Below are 25,892 nucleotides of genomic sequence, written 5' to 3'. Positions count from 1 at the left end.
GCCGCAAATCCGTCACTAAGTGGATGCCGGGTGACAGAGCATGGCTCCACTGCCCCCAGGTGCTGGTGGGTACGTCGCCCAAATTACACAAACCATGGCAGGGCCCAGTGGAGATCGTGAAAGTAATGAGGCCTCAGTATGTTTGTATCCAGTTCGGTCGCAGACGATGATTTAATATGGTACACAAAATTCAAAAACTAGTGTCTTGTACTAAGGATGAATTACCGAAATTATCAACAGAAGGTGTATATCGGATTAATTGCTTATGCGGTAAGTGTTATATTGGACAGACGGGATGAAACATTAGCGTAAGACTAAAAGAACACCAAAGGAACATTAAATTCTCCCAAACACAGCTGTCAGCAGTGGCAGAGCATGCTTTCCAACAAGGACATTAAATTGATTTTGATAACGTTGAAGTGTTATGCAGAACTAATTATTACTGGCCAAGATTAGTTAGAGAATCAATTGAAATTGAGAATAATTCAAATAATTTTCATTACTTAATAATATGCCTGGAATTCATTACAGGTGAGTCACATGCCAAGTGGCTGATTACTGATCTATTAGATAATTGTATACACCCCCACCTCCGCCTCTGATCTCGAATCCTGATGGGGTTCAACAATGATGACGTCATCCTGCACTATTTAAGACTGGCTTCACTATTCTGGCAAATCGCCCGAAGATGCTGGATGTCATTTTCAGCGAAACGGCATACTCACATTGCAAATGTTATGGATCCCCTCTTCAACACACCGGTGGGCTAAAGTAGTGAAATATCTGTCTTTTGTCAAAGTGACACATTTTTTACTGATTGGCCATGTCGGGTGGTTGAGGGTTGAGACACATTTATAAATAATGCGATCTAACCCAAAAACCTTTATTATGGTGGTTTGTCTACCCGGCTGGTTTCAAGCTGTTTGTTCCGATGCGCGATGCCCCCTCATCTCCACTAACCAAGGGCCAGGTGTCTGGTGAGTCCGAAGGATCGAGAAGGGGGCGTGACCAGAGGCAGAGCCCGGTCACGCCACAGGAAATATGAGCCGAGCCCCGAGAGCGAGCGTGGCTGTTCAACCCGGGAAGAAGTCGTCTTCTCCGATCTTCGCTCTTCAGTACGCGACGACACGACGGCGTGTCGGCTGTTCTGGTTCAACCATATAGGGAATCCGTTAAAGTGGTTAAGTGGTTAGGAACGGTGGCCACCACCTTACGTAGTTAACCTGTAATGTACATAGTCGCTGGGAATGTACATAGTTAACCTTGGAACTTTTGAATAGTGTTGGTTGTGTTAGAGAATAAAACGTGTTGCCTCCCAGTCTTGGTGTGCGCCTGATTAGAACCCACTAAACATATATCCACCAAACGAACTACGTATCTTCCCACCCACCTACCTACCCACTTATTTTACCTACTTACCGAACCTTCTACCAACCTAATTACTTAACAAAAATTCCCGCCTACCAACCCACCTACCCTGCCCATGTATATAATCACTTACCGAGCCTCGCTAAATTTTATTTCATCTATCCTGTGCTCCGCAAGCAGGCTCTTGGGGACCTTTGCTGCACATTGGGGTACATACCTCTTTATTAAATGACTGACATTGATGGATTAGATAAATACTGTCAATCCGAATTCTTGGCCAACCTGCATCAACGTGCAGTCACTGCAATGGAATACAAAGCAGGTTTGATTGACAGATGAACTTTGTGTAACCGAGTGAAACAGTTAATTGAAATTCCTTATCTCTGCACTAGTTGAAATTCTGTATGATTCCTTCATCTGGATATACATGGGTTGAATGCAACTGGACGAAGAGGTGGTATAGTGCCTTGCGCATCGCAATATGAACCTAGCGACCGGAGTTCAATTGCCGTGCTCGGTTAATATAAGTGGCGGGTGAAATTATAAGTTGGTCGTGGGCGCTGTTGTCCATCGCAAACCTGTTGTGATCAGCGTAATGAAGTATCGTCTAGCAACCCCTTCATGCTGTGGGGATGTCTTCATCCAGCAGTGGATTGACAAATGGTTTATTGTTTATTTTAATAAGTGTACTTTATTATGGGTTTGAGAAGGATATGTATTTAGGAACGATCTATACATTTGTTTCCATCCTATCAATTTACTTTTGTTTTCTTAGCTCTTTCGGTAAAGTCACGTTGAAGGGAAACAAAAAAAATATATATGAAACAATAAAAATTCTCACGACGTTTCGACCATAACACAAACGGTCATCATCAGGTGTGAAAACAAACGGCAAGAAACATTAGAAAGAAGTGGCGGTTTGCATTTATTTATTTTTACACGGTGTATGTGTCTATTTATTTATTTTAAACGTTAGCGCCACGGGCAGCGATTTGGCAGTTTGTTTAGAAGGACGAGTCCATCTATGTTCTGAAAAGAGGAGGGGGGAGACAAAAAATTAATGTATGCTGTCTGAAAGCCACCGTAAGCGTGAACAATCAATTAAGACCCGAAATGGTCTATCAAATCCTTCCAATTATTGCTAAGCCAGAATCCATCTTCTCGGTTGAAATTGTCTCTGTGCTTGTATATGTGGATAGCCTCATGAACGAATCTCTCATGGTAGCCAGATGGCTTACAAAGAACCTCTGTCTTGGAGAAGTCAATGTCATGTGAGCCTACTGAATCATAACAGTGATCTGCCACGGCCGAGGTGTTGGTCCTACCGTGTTTAAGGTCGGCTTTGTGTTCACGAATGCGGTCCGAGACATGTCGTTTGGTTTCTCCAATGTAACTACTACCACAGAGGCAACTTAGTTTGTAGACACCAGGGTACTGTATGTCCGGAATCACATCTTTTACAGACAGAACCAGATCACAGATTTTATGTAATGTGTTGAAACGGACCTGGATCTTGTGTTTATTCAAGATTTTGGAGATCTTCTTTGTGATCCCCACAATGTAGGGTAAAGTGATGGTTTTCAAAGGCTCCTCAAGAGGGTCCTTCTTCATGGTTTGAGTGATAACTTTGCAGATTGTATAGTCGGAGTAACCATTAGCCTTAAGAGCTTGGTGTACGTGCTTGAGTTCAAGCATGTCTCGGACCGCATTCGTGAACACAAAGCAGACCTTAAACACGGTAGGACCAACACCTCGGCCGTGGCAGATCATGGTTATAATTCAGTAGGCTCACATGACATTGACTTCTCCAAGACAGAGGTTCTTTGTAAGCCATGAGGCTATCCACATATACAAGCACAGATACAATTTCAAACGAGAAGATGGATTCTGGCTTAGCAATCATTGGAAGGATTTGATAAACCATTTCAGGTCTTAATTGATTGTTCACACTTACGGTGGCTTTCAGACAGCATGAATTAATTTTTCGTCTCCCCCCTCCTCTTTTCAGAACATAGATGGACTCGTCCTTCTAAACAAACTGCCAAATCGCTGCCCGTGGTGCTAACGGTTTTTAAAAAATAAACACAAACACCGTGTAAAAATAAATAAATGCAAACCGCCACTTCTTTCAAATGTTTCTTGCCGTTGGTTTTCACACCTGATGACGACCGTTTGTGTTATGGTCGAAACGTCGTGAAAATTTGTATTGTTTTATATATATTTTTTATTATTTTATTGTTTCCATTCAACGTGACTTTACCGAAAGAGCTAAGAATATGAATTACTGCGGTCACGAAAGCTTTAAATCAAAATATACTTTTGTTTGTTTTCATCAAACCATACTTACTAAAAATATACTTGCACTCTGGTACTTAACAGTAATGGTAAGGCTATGTCAGTCTTCATTTCAGCCAGGTCTTTCGGAGCAAGTGACCCGGGAAATATATAATCACCCGGAACACCGCATCCAGTATACATATCACTGACTACGGCTGTGGATACGAGTCACGTGCCAAACTCCCGGTTTACAAATAACCCGGAATGTATTCATTGCGAAATTAAGCCCTGGGATCAAGGGAAGAAAACAATTAACGACGCAGGGCCTTCTTTCTGAGCCACTGATATGTCAGGTTTGAATGGGAGTGGGCATTACTCAGGGGCTAAGCGATGAGTTAGGCGAGAGGTGAAGAGTTCGTGTGTCTCCCTCGTTGGCAAAGGCCTTGGAAGTTATGATCCACTCTTAAAAACCTGGTGAAATGCTGCGAAATTGAAATGTCACAAATTATCTGTGAGAGATTCCCACCCAGTGCCTTTCGGGGCATTTCTTTTGCACACCCCACACTACCACTGCCCATTTTCCCTTTTAGAATACATTATTAAACATTCTCAAGATTACTTTACCACTGCACCATCGTTAGACGTAATCTGGCAGACAACCAGAAGACAGTTTGTATCCGTCGTGAAAATAAATAATTATTTCATCCTATTGTGGAGCAGTGGTGCAGTGGTTCCCACACTGCACTGTGAACCTCGTGAACTGAATTTGATTCCCGGGCCTGGCCACATTTATTACTATTTTTATTTCACCAGGTAAGGCCCACTGAGCTATAGAGCCCTTTTGCAGAAACGACCTGGTCACAAATGATAGCCTACTGAAGTGGCATATCACGTGGAAATGTATTGCGGACAAATACAGTAGTCTAAACGCATTTTTTTCTAAATGCGGAGGGAAAAACCGGAGGACCCGGAGAAAAATCCACGCGACCACGAGAAGAACATGCAAACTCCAACAAATAGACAGGCGTCGGGGTCAGCATCGATGCCTCGACCTCCTGGCGGGGCAGTTAACATCTCGCCACCGTGGCGCCCCTGAACCGGCCGTGGGCTCCCCTCTTCGCCAACTCACATTGAGCAGCGTGATTAAGGTCATCGAGCAGTTAGATTGAATGCCATCTATCTGAAACACGGTCATACAATCTGGAAGTACGTTTTCCTGGGGAGTATTTAAAACAAATCAAAATACCCTCTCTTGTGCATCGGTGTCGATACCATAAGACATTAGAGGGGTTGTCTTTATAACCAATTTGACGTCTGCATCTTCAGTGCACCAAATGGTGTCATGAATTCTGGAGGTGCTGCCGAGAGCAATGGAACGGCTCCACGCGGGTCCAGTTATGTAACGTTTAGGGAATGGCAGCTGCGCGTATTGCCGTGTGCTGTCTGCTCTGCAGGGGGCGACGGTGTTAAATTGCAGATTTGCTCTCTTTATCTGTGAACCACGCAGTTAACACCGCACATTGCCAGACACGTTGATGTAATATTACGGTGCAAAATGCTCATTAACGGGATTGGGCCAAACGTCACAAATGCAGGACCTTGGTGCGAAATATTTTTGAGATGCAGTCAGGGTTTGCTGAATGACAAGATAATTTTCGGCTGTCAATCCCCTGCTGAATAAAATTACCGCACACATCCGTAATTCCTGGTGTATTCTCATTTAATTTCTGTATACACCCGTTAACTTGTGTAATGAATACTCGGCCATTGATTTAATTAATTCACTGCTGGATGAAGGCCTCCCCAAGCAATAGTATTGTTAAGAGTGCAAATATGACAAATGCATAATTACATAGAAGTATATGCAGAAACAAAGCCATATACACAGTACAGTACGTGTACTTAAATACACGTGGGTGTGCCATCGGATGACGGCGCTTGCGTGATGCCGTCACGCGCAACGCCGTGACGTCACCACGCACGTGTGACGCATGACGTTTCTCCCCCCCCCCTCCAGGATATTTCGCAGCGACGCGCCTGGGCAAGACCATTTCGCGAATCGGTGTTGGTACAAATTATATTTCAATAACCATAAAATTCAAACGAAATGTCGGCGTCAATAAACTATTAAAAACAACATACGCAATGCAAAATATGCATATTTTAAAGAAAAACACCCATAACTAAATATTAATTTAAATGAAAAAAAACATTCTACTCCGCTTCGTATAAATCTCCCCCCATGCCATCGCGTTCCATAGGCGCGCGCAGTTGCGTCATCCAGGGAAGGGGAGGGGTCAGTGGAGATAGGGGCGGGGTCTGGGGGGATAGGGGCGGGGTCTGGGGGGATAGGGGCGGGGATTTTGGTGGTGGGTGGGGGGGGTGGAGAGGAACTACTTTCTTGCGTCGCCGAGAGACGCGCGGCTGGCCCGGGCTGGGGGCAGTGATGCGGTGGGCCGCAGTGCGCAGGCGCGCGGCCGGCGGCGATGTTTTGTTTCGCCCGGTGTGCCCCTCCGCGGCGCCAAACACCTCCTCATCGTCAACAATAAAGCGTCATTAACATTAAACAAATAAACGTCGCCAACGTCGCCGTTAAAACAATTAGCGAGGTCGACTTTGCCTTTAAAAAAAAATAAACGAGGTTTGGAGGGCAAGGGCCGTTGAATCGTAAAGGGGAAAACAAAAATTGATCCAAGCAAAAACGGCCGTCTGTATCACTGAAGATAGCGAAATTTCACAATTTTTTTTTCTCTTTGCGCGGCTAATAAGACGAGAAATCGATATCGGGCGCCTTGGATATACGAGAGGAAAAAAAATTGACGAATAATAAACTCGGCGATTTGTAAGCGTTAAAATATCGGGCGTAATATTTTAGTAAGGCGGGTAGCGTAAATAGTGAACGATAACGTGGAAGAGGACGCGCGCGATGAGGTGCACGGTGCCCGGGCGCTGTGAGTGAAGCGAGCGGCCGGGCGGGCGCTCCTCGCTTCTCTCTCGAAGCAGGGAAAAACAATTCCTCCTCGTTGTCGTCGTCAAACAGCGTCAACAACATCATCATCGTCGTCGTCAAATAAGAAGAAGAAGAAGCAACAGCAGCAGCCATCATGTCCAGCATCAAATTCTCGGCGACGCGAAAACCCGGCGGGCGGCCTCCAGTGGGCAGGTAACTCGTCGTCCCCTTCAAGTCCACCCACCATTCAGCTCGGCGAGAGAAAGAGACCCCCTTCATTGTCATCTTTATCATCATCATCGTCGTCGTCGTTAGCATCGTTGTCATCGTCATCGTTGTCAGCATCGCCGGCGTTAAACCAAGCCGGGGGGCCGAGAGACTTACGGCCAACGTGTTCCGGTTGTCCGCGCAGTTCTATTATAAAAAATTTTAAAAACGTTTCACGTTTATTGTGTAGCGTCAATGTTAATCGCTGGTTTTGGGGGGGGGGGGTGTTGTTTTAAGGTAAGAAAGGTGGTGAGAGCGAGCGAGAGAAGTGCGGCTGGATTTGTGTTCCTCGGGAGAATGTTCCCTACCACCACCACCTACCGCTCTGCCAAACCCCAAACCCGCCGAGATTTAGCCGCGCGGTTGGCTTTGCTTAACGTTCACGTTTGAAATAAGGGGGTAAAAAAACCACACATATCTGGTTATATTAAAAAAAAACAACCCGGCGAGTTAATTAGTTATCGCCCACGATGCGAGTTACGTTTGTGGTGGTTTGATGGTGGTGGTTGTAGGCGACGACGACGATGCAGCAAGCGGTGTTTGTAAATTTTGAAAATAAGAGGGGATTAATGGTGAGAAGGATGAGGGAGGAGGCCCGTGGGTTTAGGCCCCTACCGAGGCGGCAATCATTCAGGTCACGTCCCGCCTCTGCGCCTCAAGGCGGCCCCCCCAACACCGACCGCATTATTAATATTATTACTGCTACTACTACTCAACGTTTATCTGTGACTTTAAAACAACTAAACCTTTTAACCCCCCACCCACCCTACTCCATCCGTTATGGGTGTATGCAATTATACGTAAATGTGTAAATGGATTCTCACGTGGTGTGTGTCTGTGTAAGAGGAGGTTAGCGGCTGTGGTTAGCGCACTGCGACTTCCAGAAACCCCGGGGCTACCCCAGAGTTCTATCCCCGGCCAGGACTAGACCGGCCATTTGGTGTCTTGTTTATCTCACCGAATTAACATTTTTACAATGCGTCTCCCCCTTGGTTTACTCGGCACTAAATTTGCATCGGCATCACCGCGTGTGCTGGGACTCTCCCCAAATGTGCACGTCGCCGCAGCCCTTTTAGTCAATCCACTGCTGGATGATGACATCGCGACCACCCCCCCCGTTGCAGATTGTGGATCGGGGAAGCCAACCATCCTGACTGGATTATGATTAAATGGGCAGGGGAGGAGAACTTGCTCGTTTTCCGGTGTCGCGACATCATCATCATAATGGCCGTAAAATAACCCTGGGTTATGCTGGGCTGCCCGCAATAAGCGGTCTTTGACAACAGCTATCTTCAGAAATAAAAGGGGCGCGGCTGTTGTACATGCATACTCACGTGTTATGTGTTGAGCATGCTCATGTGCTTATAATGCAATTTGCGATTGCAAATGTATCCAGGAAACTTTTTTTCTTGTCACATTACGGTGTGGATATTGGGCCAATTCAAATAACGTGTTTGCCATACGAAGCCATATACATTTTCTTGTCTGTATGTCTATAACTCTATATTCAATACATTTCCTTTGCATGAAAGCAATTGCATATGAACATATAACGGTGCTTACTCAATTGGAATATGCAGACCTTTGTAAGTCCACTTGTGGATGAAGACGGCCTCAATGTCTGTAATTGGAGTTTTTGGGCATTGCGGATTTGTGAAGTGGTCGCTCAGGACTGAATCGGACATAGCTCGCCACTGATGTTTCACGTAGTCAGGAGTCGAACCCTAATTGAATAAGATTTTAAGCGATACTGCATTGCACTAACCCTATGGACCACTGCTTCCCCCCCCCCCCGCCCTTAGTTTGCATAAAGAATGCACACGGAATTGAACGTGGCAAGAAAAGCATTGCAATAAGTGAAATCAGGAATAAGACATTGTAGTGACTGGACATGGGTCTTAAGAATGGAGGAGGGCAGGTTACAGAGACAGGCACTGGAGGGGCACTTAGAGGTCGGTGACTGACTGAGGGGAAGACCTCAAACCAGATGGTATGATACTGTAAGAGGAGCAGAGGTCGGGTGTCAACTTTCCAACAGCTGCAAGATCGAGCAGAAGGAAGGAAGCGATCGCAGTGTCTGGCATTAATGGAATTGGTTGGTCATAATGGCCGCTTGACCTTCATGCTTTGGTAATGTTCTAATTCCCTCAAAATATGTATCTCTGTAAACCGTACACAATAGTATTTAGACGTACAGTAAAGATGACATACCCTGTGGGGACCCAACAGGGTGGGCTTTGACTCAGGAAGGGGACACTTTGGGGGGGGGGCCGGGCACCCCGTTCTCCCACGGGAGGAATTGGGGGGGGCGGTGGGGTCCAGAATAATACCACCCAACGTCCCTTTAGTTACAGTGCTGTGTCGTGATTTGGATTCACCGCTAATATATTCGTTTTGTATTCCGCGTGTGCCAGTCAACGGGGAAGGCACGTTCACGAGAGACTCACCATGCCGTGGATTGTATGATACAGTAACAGTAACTGTAGTAATATAACAGAACAATAATGCTTGCGATTTAACACAACTGCCACCAATGCGTCAGATTTTGCCAGCTTGCGTTGTTGCACTCGCCATTATGCAACCACCGGCTTGCATTCTCTCGTTATTTTAACAGCTGTCGGTACGAAACGTTACGTGCTGGTGCTGCTGCCAAATTATTGGGAGATGCGATTTAATGCTCTAATTAAAATGACATTCGTATACCTTTATCATAGTTCCTCAAACAGCTAATAGGAGCTCATAATTCATCGTGTGAATGAGCTCCAAGTTGTGTGTGTACACGCTTGCAAATGAAATTTAGACAAAGGTCATGTTTGTGGTGCACTCCTAATTTTAGGGTTTTGTAACGGTAAAATTATTTTCTATTTACAGTCCGTTGCTTCAAAAATCTAAATTGAGATCTGCGTCATGCGCTAGCTGACAACAGTAGAAGGTTGTGAATTTAATCCTTGGACATGACCTGCACTCGGTCGCTTAAAGGCAAACTCGTTTTCAAAACACTCACGTAAATGCTGCAAACATGAGAAGTTTTAGAATGTGAAAGGCCATTCAGCTCATCAAACTCCTTCCTTTTTCTAATTAAGAAGGACCTTCTTTGCTTCTATTGCAAATGCCTACTCTACCCCAGGAATATAAATTGCACCAAATTGTTCAAAACTGAAAAGCACAATGTGGTCTTTAACATCCATGAGGCAAGCTCCTCAATTGCATACTCTAACATACTATCCTGCAATTTCTAAAATGGGAACATTATTTGCATACGAATCACCCACGGACGAGTTGCATCTCTTGTGATTTATTTTGCCCACATGGTTTTTCTTTTCCAGTTGGACCCATTTACGATTGACTGCTTTTTTGTGGGCTTCAGTGAATTTTATCAATCTCACTTTATGGCGTCTGAACGTTGTATGAATTTTGTAAAATCTGAGTGAGGAAAACTGTGAGCTCCGCGGGCCAGCCTGCTTGCACGTTCTCCATTGCCTTGGTCTAACAAACATGCCGAGCACTCGGCAACTCTGATAATTTTCTGTAGGTGGCTACCAATCCCGATAGACAGTTCCCAATCTCCATTTTCTCCCTTGAACTGTTTCCACGCTCGGCAGAGGATGTATTGCCTTTCTGCGTGCCTCCACTTTTATATACATCCCCTGAAGCGCACCATTCACCATTTGGGTAACCTGCATATGCAGCTGCTGCTTCTGTTGCTCCAAGACTGTGCCGGTGTTCGTGAAACCTGTAGTTAAGATTAATACATGTCTGAATGATACACACCTTCATTTAGGTCTTACATGTTCTATGGAGAGCGATGCAGCGGAAGGTGGCCATTATTGCTTTCAATACATCATTAGTATATTGTGTTTTTTATTGTAATATTTGTGAAATGTTTAAAATAAATATTTTTTTCTCTTCTAGGGGCCGCCCAGCTGTGAGGAACTCCACACCCTCGCACGTTCTGGTGAGTGGCAACCCCTCATTAAAATTCATTGAAATTTACTTATGGGAGGCCTTATTGAGATGCATTGATGCTTGTGAAGGGAAGTCTGTAACCTCACTCACCATTAAAGGAGATGACATCTTAGGATCTTTGATGCTTGATTTAACAAACTCAAAAGCAGTAATGCTCTTACTGCAGTGGGAATCTAACTGTTGAACCCTTGGTGGTTGGCCTCAGTAGGCCCAGGTTGCCTGGCTACGTGGTGTTTTCTGGTGCATAATACTACTCATGGGCTCAAAAGATTTAAGAAAGGAATCCTATAGGCATCTCAAGTGCTGGCACGTACAGCCCGTTTGTCAATCCACTGCTGGATCAAGTCCTTCCCCTTGCTGTGTGGACCATAAGGGTGATTTGGCCATACTCAACGGCACTGTTCAGTGTAAGTTGGTGAAGATGGTGGGGGTACTACAGAGCAATAATGGATTTTCTTGCACTGCCCTCTACTGCGAACAGTACCTCCTACACCTGTTTTTTATGCATTGTCATCATCCATGCATTATCCAGGCCCTAACCCTGCTTAGTTTGAGGTGTGATGAAATTGGGCGGATTCTGGATGATTTGGTTGGAGGCTCAGGTGTTGCCACCGTGTCTTAAATGAAGGTGCAATATTGCTTGTAGATATGTACCTGGGCATTGTCCTTTACTATCCGACACAAGTTTGAAGCTTAATTGTCATTAGTGCTCTTTGTACATCACTCTAGTTGTACCAACAAGCAAAAGGGGTGGATGTTGCTGCAATCACATCACGATTGCGTGCCTGATAATGAAATGATGTTAATGTTTGTTTTGCGTTAGCGAAGATGCAAACTCGTGTTGAACATCTCGAGACACACAACCACCTAGTTTTGTATCTACAGCATAAGTGCTCCTTATTTCTCGAGTTACATTTCCCTTGAAATTATATGGATTGCAGTATTTGGGAGCCCATGCTGTAATGCGCAGGGAAAAGCATTGAAAATGTGTGGTTCCACCAGGAATTTGTACAAAACATTTATTTCTTATATTTTCATTATCCCCATGCAATACCAGCAATGTAACACTTTTTTTATGCATTTCTCGCTTTCAGGAAGGGGCCTATATGAATCCCAGAATGGTTCACGTGTTGACCTCTGTTGTGGTAAGCGTGGTCTAATGTACTTATTACATTTGGTTGCTTGAACATGGGTTCTTTTTGCTACCTGAGGTTGGAAATTATATAATTTACTTCATGCTGCATAAATTTTGCTTTTTTAAATCAACAGACAAGATCCTTATACATGCCGCTTGTTGGTTTAGTTTAATATGCACGTGTGTTCCTCGACAGGGTGCCAGATGTGAATTGCTCGTGAAAAGTGGGAAAGTATTTGAAGGAATTTTCCGAACCTACGGACCGAAGGTATGTTGCATGGGGAGAGATTGCAAAGAATAGTCATGCATACAAAAGCTTCTAAAGCTTTGGAAAGGTCTGGGCAATCGTTGTGGAACTGCTAATGTTGGCTTTTGTGCATTTATACTGCTATCAGCATGTTGTCACTCCCAAACTATTCAGACCAAATCGTTTCTTTTTCATTGCAATGCTGGAGGGCACAATAATTTTTGCCAACTTTGGCAATTGGGAGAGATTTCCAGGACAATTGAAAATCCAGAAGGATCAAGCCTTTTATTAAAGCAGATGTTTATACAGCGAGTCAGAAACTACAGTTGGTACATTTGTCGTCACTGTACATTGGCATTGTGACAAATTTTTTTGAAACCTTAGCAAATCTATGACTGTCAATTATGCAGGCCGTTTGTAATGTGGAAATTAATGGACTCTTAATTTTTTTAAAATAAATCCAAGACCACCAACAAAAAGGCAGCTGGTACTAATACCAGTTTTAGTTGCTACGCAGGAAAATGATCATCAACGTGATGCTGAAAACATGAATTTGTGGCACGCCTAACCACGCGGGAATGTTTGTGTTTGGCGCCGTCAGTACGAGGTGGTGCTCGACGCGGCGCATCAGCAAAGTGCCGACTCAACGCAGTCGGGCCCCAAGAGTGAGGAGATCGTCAACACGATGATCTTCAGCCCGAGCGACGTGGTGTTGGTGCAGTACAAGGACGTGGACCTAAACTATGCCACGCGAGGTGCGTGTCTTCTCTACTTGCACTTGGCTCACTTTGACAGGAAGAGACTCTTGAGGGAGGCAGTGAATGCCTGCAAAAGAAAAAAAACCTTAAATGTAACGTATTGACTTGCCGCCATTCACTTTTTATTAGTGTTGTCAAAGCCAGCACCGATGCAGTGTCATTGGTAAGCGTGTAATGGGCTACGTGGTGGGCAGCCAACAGCAGTGCAGCAACATCATTTATGCACTGTATGGTGCGCCCCACCTTCACCAATCTGTGCTGGTCAAATAACCACACGATCTGAGAGAGCTCTTGTCCAGCAGTGGATTTGCAAAAAGGTTCTACATGTCCAACGATGTATCGATTCTTCACTCAAAATACATTATTTCACTCATGATACATGCGTGCATTGAGTTGGGCATGTAATAATAAAGTATTTATGATATGTGTATTATATTCTCATGCTACATACCATACATATGAGATGAATAATGAGGTAATATGGATGAGAAATTAAGAAAAATTGATTATCGAATGAAATTGCAACCTAAAATCAGCATCATTAATTAAATCAGAGTTGGTAAACAATAAACATGTCAAAATCATTAGCCCTATTTACATCAAAGATAATTAACTTGTTTTGTGCATGCATTATACTTTATTACATTTTGAAAAATTGTGCTAATGTGTGTTTACAGGAGGGGATGAGTGAAGTCAGTTGCTCTGAATATTTTTATGTTCTTGTAAAAATACCTCAAGGCAATTAAATTGATCATCAGTCGATTTCATTGAGATGTATACGAGGGGATCTCATAATTCATATCCATTGAGATATTTTAGGGAGATTTTTCACTTTCATTGAGACGTATTAAACGTCATCTATCAAAACCAGTTTGCTAAGTTAGCTTCCGACAAGCACTATTCTCTTTCATTGAGATCATTAAAAAATATTCACTTGGATTAAGATCTATCGGGCAGTCACGCACGTTAATAGAGATCTAGTCGACAGTAGTTAATGCAATGAAGCAACCTCAAAATAAAACACAAAAGAGTATATTTTCAGTATTATTTTAATGGATAACATGCAATACATTGAAAGTCTCTCATATTTCATGAACGTGAATGGTGGTTGGTTAAACCACTTGAAATGTTGCAGATTTTTCACTTCCTTACAGTACCCCCCCCCCCAAAGAGCAGCCTAATGTTACCATTAGTCTTTTGTAGTATAGGGGCGATGATGAAAAATAATACCTTACACCTAACTATGCAGACTATGTTGGTCAGCATGCACAAGGACTAAAATTGCATCACTTATTTGGGAAGGGAAATTTGAAATTTATTTTCTGAATTAGCCAATTTATTTTACTTATAAACTATGTTTTTATTAGCCTTTAACTGCCGTTGGCAAATTACCTTTTGGAAAAATGAAGTTTAATTAAGTTGCCAATGTTATTAAAATTATATCTTTCAATCTTCAAAATTTTAGGAATTGGATTACAGTGTTATATTTGATTGACTTCCCATTAAACAGCATAGGTTAATGCTATAAGGTTTGTCCAATTTTAGAAATTTTAGTATAATATCATTTGTTCTTATTTCTGTGATGAATAGATTTAGTGTTATAAGCATTTTCTCCCCACCTAGTGATACAGTTGTGGAGTTGAGCATTATAATAATGCTGTCCTTTCTGAGTTTTATGGTTCAGAATGTTATCGTGGGTTCTGTTGTCACTTAAAAAAATCTGAACAGGCAGATGTTATGTTAGTCAGATGATCAAGTTCATTGATTTTTACCACAGCCGTTTGTTGTTTAACATCTTTTTGACTCTCAGCAAACCTGATGTTGTATTGATAATTTCTGCGGCTAAACAGCAGGATTCCTTTTAAAGCTTGATCACGGCTGGGCAATATGAAGTTTTCTCGTTAGTAGTCTCGCTGGGGTTTACGGATCGCATGATTATGGGATATAGGTGCCACTTGGCACTAATTGCAGATGCTAAGCCATTTACAAGTGTGCTGATTCCGGACTGTACGTGGCATTATGCAAGCATTGCTTTTAATCAAATAAACTTGAAAATGTATTTACCAACTAATTGAACAATGTCATCAAGGAAAACGCAATAAGTAGGTTTTATGTTGTGGATACATATCTAGGTTGTATATTCAAGGCTACCTGACTATATATTAAATGTTCATTAATGAGAGAAAAAAATACTTAATTTACCTTCAGCCATGCTGTTATAGCACATTCGTGACGGCAATATGACATCACAACACAACATACGTATGTATTGGCACGATAATAGCTATTTTTTACGTTGACATTTAATGTAAATCCATGCACAACTTAATTCGACTAAAAGGCACCGTGATAACATTTTAGATTTGTTACACCATCTCAAGACGCTGTTCAGAAACAGTAAAATGAAAAAATTATAATTGAGCTGCCACATGATCTGAGAGTGCCTCGACACCGCAGGTATAGCCTCAGCAGTCGGGCCCTCTGCGGCAGTTGTCAAGCTGCTTGAGCGTGCGAAACAAAAACGTGGCTTTCGGTGACGGCATGGCCTGTGTCTGCAGATGGCTTCACTGACAGCGTGATTGTGAGACGGGTGAACGGAGAGCACCGGGAGCGGGAGCTGGAGCCCTGGCAGGGAGGGGATGGTGCTGGAGACGACATGAGCTCGCTTGACACCGACATGGTTAGCGTGGGCGCCCAATGCCAGCATGTGCTGTGCTCACTCACACTCGCACCTAACCGATTCATTTATCAGATTAAGAGTGTAATGATATAATGTTTAGTGTTGAGGAATGTGAGTGGACATGGGCAAGACACATTACTAGAGAGGGATTATGGCCCGTGGGCAATAACCATTACTGAGTGGCATCCAAAGGGAGGGAACATGCCCAAGGGAAAATGCTCCGTGGACTGGAAGCAATGAGATCGGCTCGTGTGCACGTGCTGGGTGGATTGTTGGCATCGTGGGTCCCCGTGGGAGATGTCAAAGGTTGGTGAGGCCTTCAGCCAGCAGTGGATTAATCATGGACGATGATGAAGAGCCAGTTGAGACCGGAAGTCTCGTTTTCAATGGAAACCTGGGTTCAAATAGCTAAATTGCAAGCAGATTCAAGTGAAACAATTAAAGTACATCATGAACATAAAATCATTCATTGTAATAACTAAATTTCATAACTGCAAATATAACTCGTTGCACCCGTCCATCACTGGTGAAGCATGACTTCATATACAATGTTGTCTTTGAGGCACCTTGACTAAAATGTAATGGGATTATACAATTCCTGTTGCTTCCTTGATAGGGATGATTGTTTTAATTATTTTAATCACCTTCGTCAGTAACCATTAAGCATTTTCAAATTGTGTTTTTGTCTCGTGGTTGTACCATAAAATTCACAAGAACTGATTAAAAGTGTTGTAGGTGCTTTTGTTGTGATATTCGATACACGATCATTTAACTTTTTTAAAAAATGGGAGGGCAGTATTCATGAATATATTTTGCACGAGTAATACAATTGTTTTTTTTATCCAATCTTGTTTTTTGTAGGTGTAAGCCAGACTGATTGTGTTCACTGCCTCTTGAAATTGGCACTTCATATTTGGTCTAAAATGAGGAAATTAGAAAATATTGAGGTTTCATCACTTACTAAATAGTATTCCCTCATCCCTAAGTCACCCAGTCAGCATCTGTAGTGTATGTACATTTTTAATTCATAAGAAAACGATTCCGTTATCGTACAGTATATAAAGACTAAATAAAAATAGAGAATATGATTTTACAACTACATTTCACTGATTATTAGGTTTTGAAGCCCCCATCATGAGTTTATTATATACGCATTACACATTGAGAGAATATTTTTGGAAATCGTGTGTGTACGTGTGATGGTATGTACTTTTGTGCAACTTATATGTACGTATACAAACACACTGATTCTATCTCAACCAGTGGTACAAGTAACAACTCTACATTCTATCATTTTGTGCAGTCAAACGGCTGGGATCCCAATGAGATGTTTCGCTACAACGAGGAGAACTACGGCGTCAAGTCAACGTACGATAGCAGCCTCGCCAACTACACGTGAGTGTTGGTTGGACACGGGGGGGGGGGTTAATTACTGTGGTCAGACAAGCCATAAATAATTGAAAAGCATATTTGCGTTTTTGAGTCCCATGTTAGCTGCACTGTACACCAGACTCAAGATTTTTGTATCTTTACCCGTCCCTGAACGCACCCGCCTCCGTGCCGCGTCTCGCTGTGCTAATTCTATTCATCGTCGGTTGTGAACAAATCCGAACTGGCAGTCGCAGTCTTCAGTGCTGCCACAGGGCCCCGTGGGAGCCACGTGCTCGTCCATGGCATTTGTACGTCGCCTCTGCACGCAGGGGAAATGTGCATAAAGGGGGAGGGGGAATTTGGGAATCTCTCTCAATTTCGTCTCTGCTTTTGTCCGCGGGTAATACTTGTGCTGTCTATTCGTACAATCAAGTGTTGGCATATGCAGTTATTTTTAGAATGCTTCATGTATCTACATTTCTTTTGCATTGTTATTTTTTGTCTTTACCCATAGACAACAAATATCAAATGTCACAGGTAACATGTGCATGCAGTTTCCAAATTATGCGTGTCTACCACATGGTATTGTGTCTGGAACAGGGGAATGCCTTGGGTTTTTTTTTTGCGAATAAAATAACCTCAGGTGTGAACAGAGTAATTTGTACAATTACACAACCTAAAGTCCCCTCACACTAAAACAAACAAGAAAACAAATGACCGGATAATAATAGGTTTAGAAGCCAGGCAGTTGGCACTCATTTGTAATGGGCTGCTTGTGGCTCTGGATTACAAGTTCAGTTGGGGATGGGTCCACTGTACCCCTATACTCCATGCCAAACACTAAGCAGCGAGAACTTAAGCTGTGACGATTCCCCGCCATGGGGCTCTTCTCATGAAGGCGGTGGCATGCACGCAAGAGATGGTCTGTTGCTCGCAGCTCCCCAGCAACGTGAGACCCAACACTTTATTTTTGGCGAAAAAAATCTACGAATATACAGTCAGGGGAAAACGTAATTGATCCCCTGCTGATTTTGTACGTTTGCCCACTGACAAAAAAAAATGATCACTATATAATTTTAATGGTAGGTTTATTTGAACAGTGAGAGACAGAATAACAAAAAAATCCAGAAAAACGCATGTCAAAAAATTTATAAAATGATTTGCATTTTAATGAGGGAAATAAGTATTTGACCCCCTCTCAATTATAAAGATTTCTGGCTCCCAGGTGTCTTTTATACAGGTAACGAGCTGAGATTAGGAGGACACTCTTAAAGGGAGTGCTCCTAATCTCAGCTTGTTACCTGTATAAAAGACACCTGTCCACAGACGCAATCAATCAGATTCCAAACTCTCCACCATGGCCAAGACCAAAGAGCTCTCCAAGGATGTCAGGGACAAGATTGTAGACCTACACACGGTTGGAATGGGCTACAACACCATTGTCAATCTCCCTTGGCCTGGGGCTCCATGCAAGATCACACCTCGTGGAGTTGCAATGATCATGAGAACGGTGAGGAATCAGCCCAGAACTATACGGGAGGATCTTGTCAATGATCTCAAGGCAGCTGGGACCATAGTCACCAAGAAAACAATCGGTAACACACTACGCCGTGAAGGACTGAAATCCTGCAGCGCTCGCAAGGTCCCCCTGCTCAAGAAAGCACATATACATGTCCGTCTGAAGTTTGCGAATGAGCTTCTGAATGATTCAGAGGACAACTGGGTGAAAGTGTTGTGGTCAGATGAGACCAAAATGGAGCTCTTTGGCATCAACTCAACTCGCCGTGTTTGGAGGAGGAGGAATGTTGCCTATGACCCCAAGAACACCATCCCCACCGTCAAATATGGAGGTGGAAACATGCTTTGGGGGTGTTTTTCTGCTAAGGGGACAGGACAACTTCACCGCATCAAAGGGACAATGGACGGGGCCATGTACCGTCACATCTTGGGTGAGAACCTCCTTCCCTCAGCCAGGGCATTGAAAATGGGTCGTGGATGGGTATTCCAGCATGACAATGACCCAACACACACGGCCAAGGCAACAAAGGAGTGGCTCAGGAAGAAGCACATTAAGGTCCTGCAGTGGCCTAGCCAGTCTCCAGACCTTAATCCCATAGTAAATCTGTGGAGGGAGCTGAAGGTTCGAGTTGCCAAACGTCAGCCTCGAAACCTTAATGTCTTGGAGAAGATATGCAAAGAGGAGTGGGACAAAATCCCTCCTGAGATGTGTGCAAACCTGGTGGCCAACTACAAGAAACGTCTGACCTCTGTGATTGCCAACAAGGGTTTTGCCACCAAGTACTAAGTCATGTTTTGCAGAGGGGTCAAATACTTATTTCCCTCATTAAAATCCAAATCAATTTATAACATTTTTGACATACGTTTTTCAGGATTTTTTTGTTATTCTGTCTCTCACTGTTCAAATAAACCTACCATTAAAATGATAGACTCATAATTTCTTTGTCAGTGGGCAAACATACAAAATCAGCAGGGGATAAAATACTTTTTTCCCTCACTGTATTCACACGCACATGTTACATTAGACTTGTTTCTCACTTGGTCGCAAATAAAGGTTGCCTTCCAACATATAAGAGAGTTGTTTTATTTAGTATGCAGTATTAGACACCAAACATTTTACTTATAGTGTAAGAATGGAAATTGGCACATTGATGCATCTCAGCACATCTTGGACAGACCTTTAATCCAGTAGTATGGTCAATGACGATTATAAGAATACAAAAAAATCAAGTATACCTTCCAGAAGCGATGTCATCTCAACGGGCTTTCAGCTCGTTAAGATGATGAGAATTTATATCTGCAAATGAAAAGCATAACAGTATTCATTGGAATTACTTGAAGCTTAGAGTCACCGGAGACACCTTTTTATAAAATGACCCTAAAAATATAAACAAGCTTACAAGTACCTTTTTAAACAAGTTGTCTGAATTTACTCTTCTGGTTGAAGTGCAAAAAACAAAACTACTGCTGTTAATCAAGGCAATTAAATATATAAAAATGGCGAATTATTATAAAATAAAACAGATAAAACCCACGCATCCTAAGCAGTTAAGAATATATTGATTAAAAATAATGTCTTCAGACCATTGCTAGAGTTTGTTCCTTATTAGCATGGCGCAAGTGAGTGATACCTTTAATGATTATAAATGAAAAAAACAATCTTTCCCTGAGATATTTGTTAAACTCAAGGGATTAGCAGTCTGCCCTCTGTAGAATGAAACTTGTGGATAATAACATAGAGAATCGCCAGTTTTGAAAGGTAACACGGTCTCAAGTCTTTTTAAGGTTGCTACAATGTTTTTAATAATTCTATATTGCACAGCTAGCCAGTGTAGCATGGACCCTACATGCAAGATTATTTTGAAGATGGAAATTGCATGAGTCAAATCTTGATTGAATATTAGCATAGATCAAGCAGTCACCATTAGAACAGTCGGGACTGAGCATAATTCTGGCAAAGACCAATATTTGAAGAGGTCATAGAAAACAACAAATCGTGCAACGGAATTGCAACACATGATAGAGATATAATCTTACAACGAGTGAAGGCATTTTATGCAGAAATCTATCAACAAAAAATCATATGTGCCAGGTATCCAACCATTTTTAGACGAAGACGGGAAAGTTCCACATGTCATACTTGAACAAAAAATATGCACCTTCACAGTATGGAAAGAGGGAAACCTAGACTAAAGGGTGTAACAGTTGTTGAAACAAAATTAGCAGACCTATTTACTAGATGTATAAATATTAAGGAAAGACCTTTGTCATCGAAGGATTCCTCAATCATTCAAAATGGGTGATTAAACTGACTTGCTTTCCACCCATTATCATCTTATCAGCAGAGGGCATCACAGTAAAATCAGTTGTAACGAAGTACTGTGCTCCATCATATATGCACCGCGCCTTCAACATGCACTGCCCAGTTTGGTAAACTGGTTTAATAACCCCCAAAAGCTATATTGCATGAGGAAGCCTCTTGCACATAAACCACAGCCTTCAGTCCACAGCAGTTTCGGTTCCAACAGCTGTGGCACTAGCTTGGTACATGCAGAAGCAGAGGGTGCTAAGAGTTACTTTGTACAAACGTATGATGCCTTGTGGATATGACTGTTGCTACGTACAACATATGCACTATGGTGTAAACCTTGTCAAACCAGAGGGAAATACATTGGAACATATTTGGACTCTTTTAGGTGAGGAGAAATGTTATAATGCTATATATCATACATCCAAATAATATATTAAATTGTTTACCAAAAATTATCTTTTACATAATCCATGTTTATTTAGACAACTCCTTACGAGTCATGTTTTGAGACGTGACTTAAACCCACAGAAGGGCATGACCATATTTGGACACCCTTGCAAACGAGATGTTACATCTTGAGGGATATTTCCACGCGAAATTATCAATAACATGCAAACAAAGTCATGGAGCATGATTCTGTAATGTTGGCGCTTATTTTGACAAAAGCTGTCAACATCACGAGCGCAACTGATCGGTGAGAATACCAGGAGATGGATGTCAGATTATTATAGTGCCAAAAGTTGTGGAAGGTTAAGGGTTCATTGAGTTTAGCACATTTCCCAAGTCCATGGATGACCTTAAACATCTGTGTGAAGACAAAAATCTATGAATTTTTTTCACTGGAAGCCAATTCAGTTTTTTTCTGAATATATTTACTGGAAAATGTTATCTATTGGAAGCAGAACTCCTGGGAGCTGGGGACCAAGATTTACGTGCAACAGATATAGGGGTGATTTTTTTCATACCAATCCTGATTACTTTGGTCAGTAGACATTGAAAATGCCTACCTAACAAGGGAAATTGTCACAATTGCAAATACATTTTTATGCTCCAAATTACATTTGGCTGAAGACATTGCCGAGCTTTACTCGAGCAGTGTCCAGGCCCTCATAAAATGAACCAGTCGCCCTTGTGACGTCGCAAACGGCTCCGTGCACGGGCGGGCGCCTCGCTGATAGCCCCCGCCCCCGATGCTTGATACCGTCCAGGACGCGCCTCGACAAAGACAGCTCGGAGGAGTTCCAGAAACGAGAGGCGCGTGCAGAGCAACTTGCACGCGAGATCGAGTCGAGCCCGCAGTACCGTACGCACGCGGCGCTCGAGAACGACGATGGCCGCACAGAGGAGGACCGCTTCAGTTCCGTGCAGCGCCGGCAGCAGCAGCAGCAGCCTGACCGGGATGGCCCCACCCTCTACACCAGGTCAGGGCTCGATGGAGAGGTGGAGTTGTAAGTGTGGATCGAGGAGGAGAGCGTTATCGGAAAATATCGTGGTAAATTCTACACCGCACTGTTTTGCCAGGACATTAGCGGTGCCATGCACACGAGGTAATTAGCCATTAATGTTTTCATCATTAAAATGTATTCAGGCCCCCGTTACATGCATTAAATCTTGTGTGTGAATTTAATGTTTGATGTATCCACATAATTAAATGTTATATTTGGCAAATGGAATGAACGAGACCAAATGATACGGTAATAATAAGGTAAAAAAAATCATTTCTTAAATTTTGGCAATTGGAAGGAATCTTTGAGTTTCAAGACTTTTTGCAGTAGGGTCCTGCATTCATCGGGACTTTTAGCTAATATCCAGAAGTATTGTATCTTTGGGAGGAAATCAGAGTACGTGGAGAAAACCCACACAATGTAGTAACACTCAAAGCTCTACACAGATTCCATCAAGACTCCTTTGCTGTATTACAATTTCCTGGCCACCTCACAGCCCATTACTACAGCCTGCGGTTTTCTGGTTGTATGATGTCGAACTTTGTGCTCCACTTCGCTGACATTTTTATTCAAGAACTTAATTCAGTTCCTGAAGAAGCTCCCACCTTACTATTTTATTATAAAACTGAAATGCATGATGATGGCCTTACTCTCATGAAAAATCGTATGAGCCAGTCCGTTTGAGCAGTGAATCTGACCTGCAAGGCCGCTGTCTGTGCTCAGGGGGAGGTACGTTCCCCCTGGTCAGCGCTCGGGTCCACTGGGCCGTGGGGGTGGCCGACAGAACTCTCCCAAGTTTGGTCGGCAAGGAGCGGGGCCACAGCCGAGCCGCGGCGGTTACCGCTACCCCGAGCCCAGCCCCAGCCCCGGTCTGGATCACCGTGCTCTGAATGGAGGTGAGGGTGTCCATGCCGAAACGTCACCGTCTTGTTTTTTTTGTTCTCCCAGGAGTGTTAACGCTGAGCCAAATCGACATCCCGAGACGCTAAATCAATGTCCATCGCCGTCATGTCTTTTTTTCGTGATGATATTTTCTTTCTTTGAAACAACAACAGGAAGAGCGTTACGGAAAATCGAGATATTGAGTGGATTTGACTGGCAAATCGTGACCACAATGTGTTTGTAAGAAAAATGGAATTTATAAATTTGCTTGGCTGGTTGAGAATAATTGCTCACTTATTCCTTGGGAGGCAACCAACTCTCTTCGTGCACTTCTCCTGGGTTGCACATTCCTGCTAAGTGTAACAGAAAAGCTTTTATAGAATTTCAGAATGAGTGTAACACAAACGGCACAGTTAGAGGAAGTACTGTTTTAAAGAAAACAGCCAATATGACTTTGTGATGTATATCTTTTTGTTTATCAACGCTCCCCATTTCCCTTTGCAGCGGGCAGAGGGGCCATCCGATCCCAGGTGACGCAGTCTCCCAAACCAGGTCAGGAGCTCTCCACGCCGCCTGGCCTGATGGTGGGTGCACCGGCCGGCGTGCAGGCCTTTGGCGCGGCAGGCGCTGGCCATGCCCAGCCACAGCCCCTCCCTGTGACGGCCATTCAGCCGGCGCCGGGGATGCCGCAGCCTGTGGCTTGGGTCTCCGTGCCCCCGCCGGGAGTTCCTCAACCATCCTCTGCTCAGGCAGGAGCGCTCGCGACCCAGCAGGGGGTGGCGGCTGTGGCTGCAGCCGCCCACGCTCCACCCAGCGCCTCCAAGGTCCCCGACGTTCATCTTGTCGCCTCGCCGGCGACCGCGCCTGCCAACACAATCGTCGCCGCAGCTCAGGCGCCCGCTGCAATGGCTGCTGCTGCCGCTACGGTCGTCACCACCGCTGCTTTTCAGCAGCCAACCGCCTCCGTCCCAGTTACAGGGTTGAGCATTCCGCGCGGTGCCGTGCTGTCAGCTGCTCCAACCACGTCATCTGGAATGACTTCTGGTGCTGAGTCAGCTTGTCAGCCGCAGCCTTCCTCGGCAGAAGGTATAGGAATACCCTGGAATGCTTTGTGGAATCTTTTTGGGAGGGGGGTGGAAGTTCTGGAACGCTAGGCTTGGGAAGGGTGGGGGAAGGAGTAACGGAGCACTGGTTGGATAACCCCCTTCTCACTCGCCCCTCCTGCTATCATGTCATACTTAACTGTGGTGCTTCGGCCAGGCCTGGGAAAACCTGAAAATGGTTACATAACAAGGCTTTTTTTATGTTACTTCATTGGTTGAAAAATAAAATGAAGGATACTTTATCAAACGCTGATCACTTAATAGCGTTTTAAAATCCTCCGCAATTTGCCAAAATAATCTTTCATCATAAAAATAAATTTCCTATGCATGTAATAGTAATTTACTTTTTAAAATGAATTATGCAACGTGGTTACAGCTTAATTAAGTTATACGGTAGCGGTGGCCTTCATTAGAATGTTTGAGCCTCACCCACCGTTTGAAATACATTTCTTTGTGTGCGTCACTGAAGATGGTGCAGGTGGTTTTGTTTCTGCGATTTCAGGCAAAGAAACCAGTATTCATGTGGAACAAGGCCCACAAAACATGATTGCAGATCAGCAGCAAGCCCGGGCGCCTGGCGCTGCTCAGCCCATCTTGCAACGAGCGCCGAGTGCTGTACCTGTTAGAGGTAAAACTTACAAAGGTCAGAAACCCTGCTAGGCTGTTGTCTGTTTTTCAGTAGTTTGTGATTGTCTGCAAATTCAACACCCTTTTGCCTCTTCACTTACACAATTTCTATAATATGCCACACTAGTTTGTGTTGTGCTCAACTGAATACCGTAATATTATTTCATTGGGTTTTTGTTGGTGAATTTTATTGCTTTATTTGTTATCTCCACCAGTCCCATACCAGTCCGTGCTGGAGGCAAAGAAAAACCCAATTGAAGAGCTTAAGAGATTTAGTGCCGAATTCAAGGTGAGTTTAAACCCTATCATGCTGGATCTATCATTACTTAATAAGCATCCCGCATGTTTCCCAGCTCAACGTTGATGTGAAATTTGCTCATGGATTCCGCATCGAATGCTTTGCATCGCTTGCGCTCCTGTGTCCTGCAGCTGAATCTAAACCAGGCGGAGCCAGGCCCACAGGAAGAGCGTTCCACCAGGGACAAATCAAAGGGAGACGGTGCCGAGGTGGCGGCCGAGTGCAGCACCGGCACGCAGACCACCGACACGCCAGCGTCCACGCAGGCAGCCAACAGTGGCAGCCAGACTGCAGGAAGTGCTGTGCCACAAGCAGTTGCCAGCTTGGGTACTGGCGGTGAGGTCACGGCCACTAAACCGGGGTCAGAAGGACCGAATGTGATCTCCGAGTCCACGCCAAAAGCAGATGTTGAAAGCAGTAAAGACAAAGGGGAATCGGATGCCACAGAGTAAGCAGTGTTATTTTTGCTTTCATCAGACCAAGTTTTATATGCATTTAATAATTGTCATCTTGTGCTTACACAGCTCGGGACAATTTAATGGTTTCCCCCCGATTTGTTTTTTTCTTTCTGATTGTGTGTTCAGTTCGAAGAAGTCCAACCTAAATCCTAATGCCAAGGAGTTTGTGTTGAACCCAAGTGCCAAGCCTTTCATTCCCATGGTAAAAGCAGGAAGATTTTCTGACCGATT

General features: G+C 43.7%; 1 protein-coding gene across 10 annotated transcripts in view; it reads left to right on the top strand.

The window, feature by feature from the left end:
- The first annotated feature begins 6,058 nt into the window (after positions 1-6,058).
- The window catches only part of LOC116939179 (ataxin-2-like protein), a 29,735-nt gene continuing 9,901 nt past the window's right edge, over positions 6,059-25,892 (top strand). For 5 of the 10 annotated variants that reach the window (XM_032947281.2, XM_032947280.2, XM_032947279.2 and 2 more), the window contains exons 1-14: positions 6,060-6,808; positions 10,775-10,817; positions 11,923-11,973; positions 12,160-12,231; positions 12,812-12,965; positions 15,527-15,648; positions 16,952-17,043; positions 22,057-22,269; positions 23,017-23,189; positions 23,680-24,261; positions 24,757-24,921; positions 25,121-25,194; positions 25,335-25,651; positions 25,788-25,863. In XM_032947281.2, coding sequence (XP_032803172.2) covers positions 6,750-6,808; positions 10,775-10,817; positions 11,923-11,973; positions 12,160-12,231; positions 12,812-12,965; positions 15,527-15,648; positions 16,952-17,043; positions 22,057-22,269; positions 23,017-23,189; positions 23,680-24,261; positions 24,757-24,921; positions 25,121-25,194; positions 25,335-25,651; positions 25,788-25,863 — 2,193 coding nt within the window. In that variant the 5' untranslated portion in view covers positions 6,060-6,749. Of the gene's footprint in view, positions 6,809-10,774; positions 10,818-11,922; positions 11,974-12,159; positions 12,232-12,811; positions 12,966-15,526; positions 15,649-16,951; positions 17,044-22,056; positions 22,270-23,016; positions 23,190-23,679; positions 24,262-24,756; positions 24,922-25,120; positions 25,195-25,334; positions 25,652-25,787; positions 25,864-25,892 lie in introns of all 10 variants that reach the window. The other 5 variants (XM_032947272.2, XM_032947271.2, XM_032947273.2 and 2 more) reach the window with 4 other exon arrangements.

This window comes from Petromyzon marinus, chromosome 5, assembly GCF_048934315.1.
Source record: "Petromyzon marinus isolate PM22_M1 ecotype Great Lakes invasive population chromosome 5, UKy_Petmar_22M1.pri1.0, whole genome shotgun sequence".
Classification (NCBI taxonomy): domain Eukaryota; kingdom Metazoa; phylum Chordata; class Hyperoartia; order Petromyzontiformes; family Petromyzontidae; genus Petromyzon; species Petromyzon marinus.
This window is presented reverse-complemented; position numbering and strand designations above follow the sequence as displayed.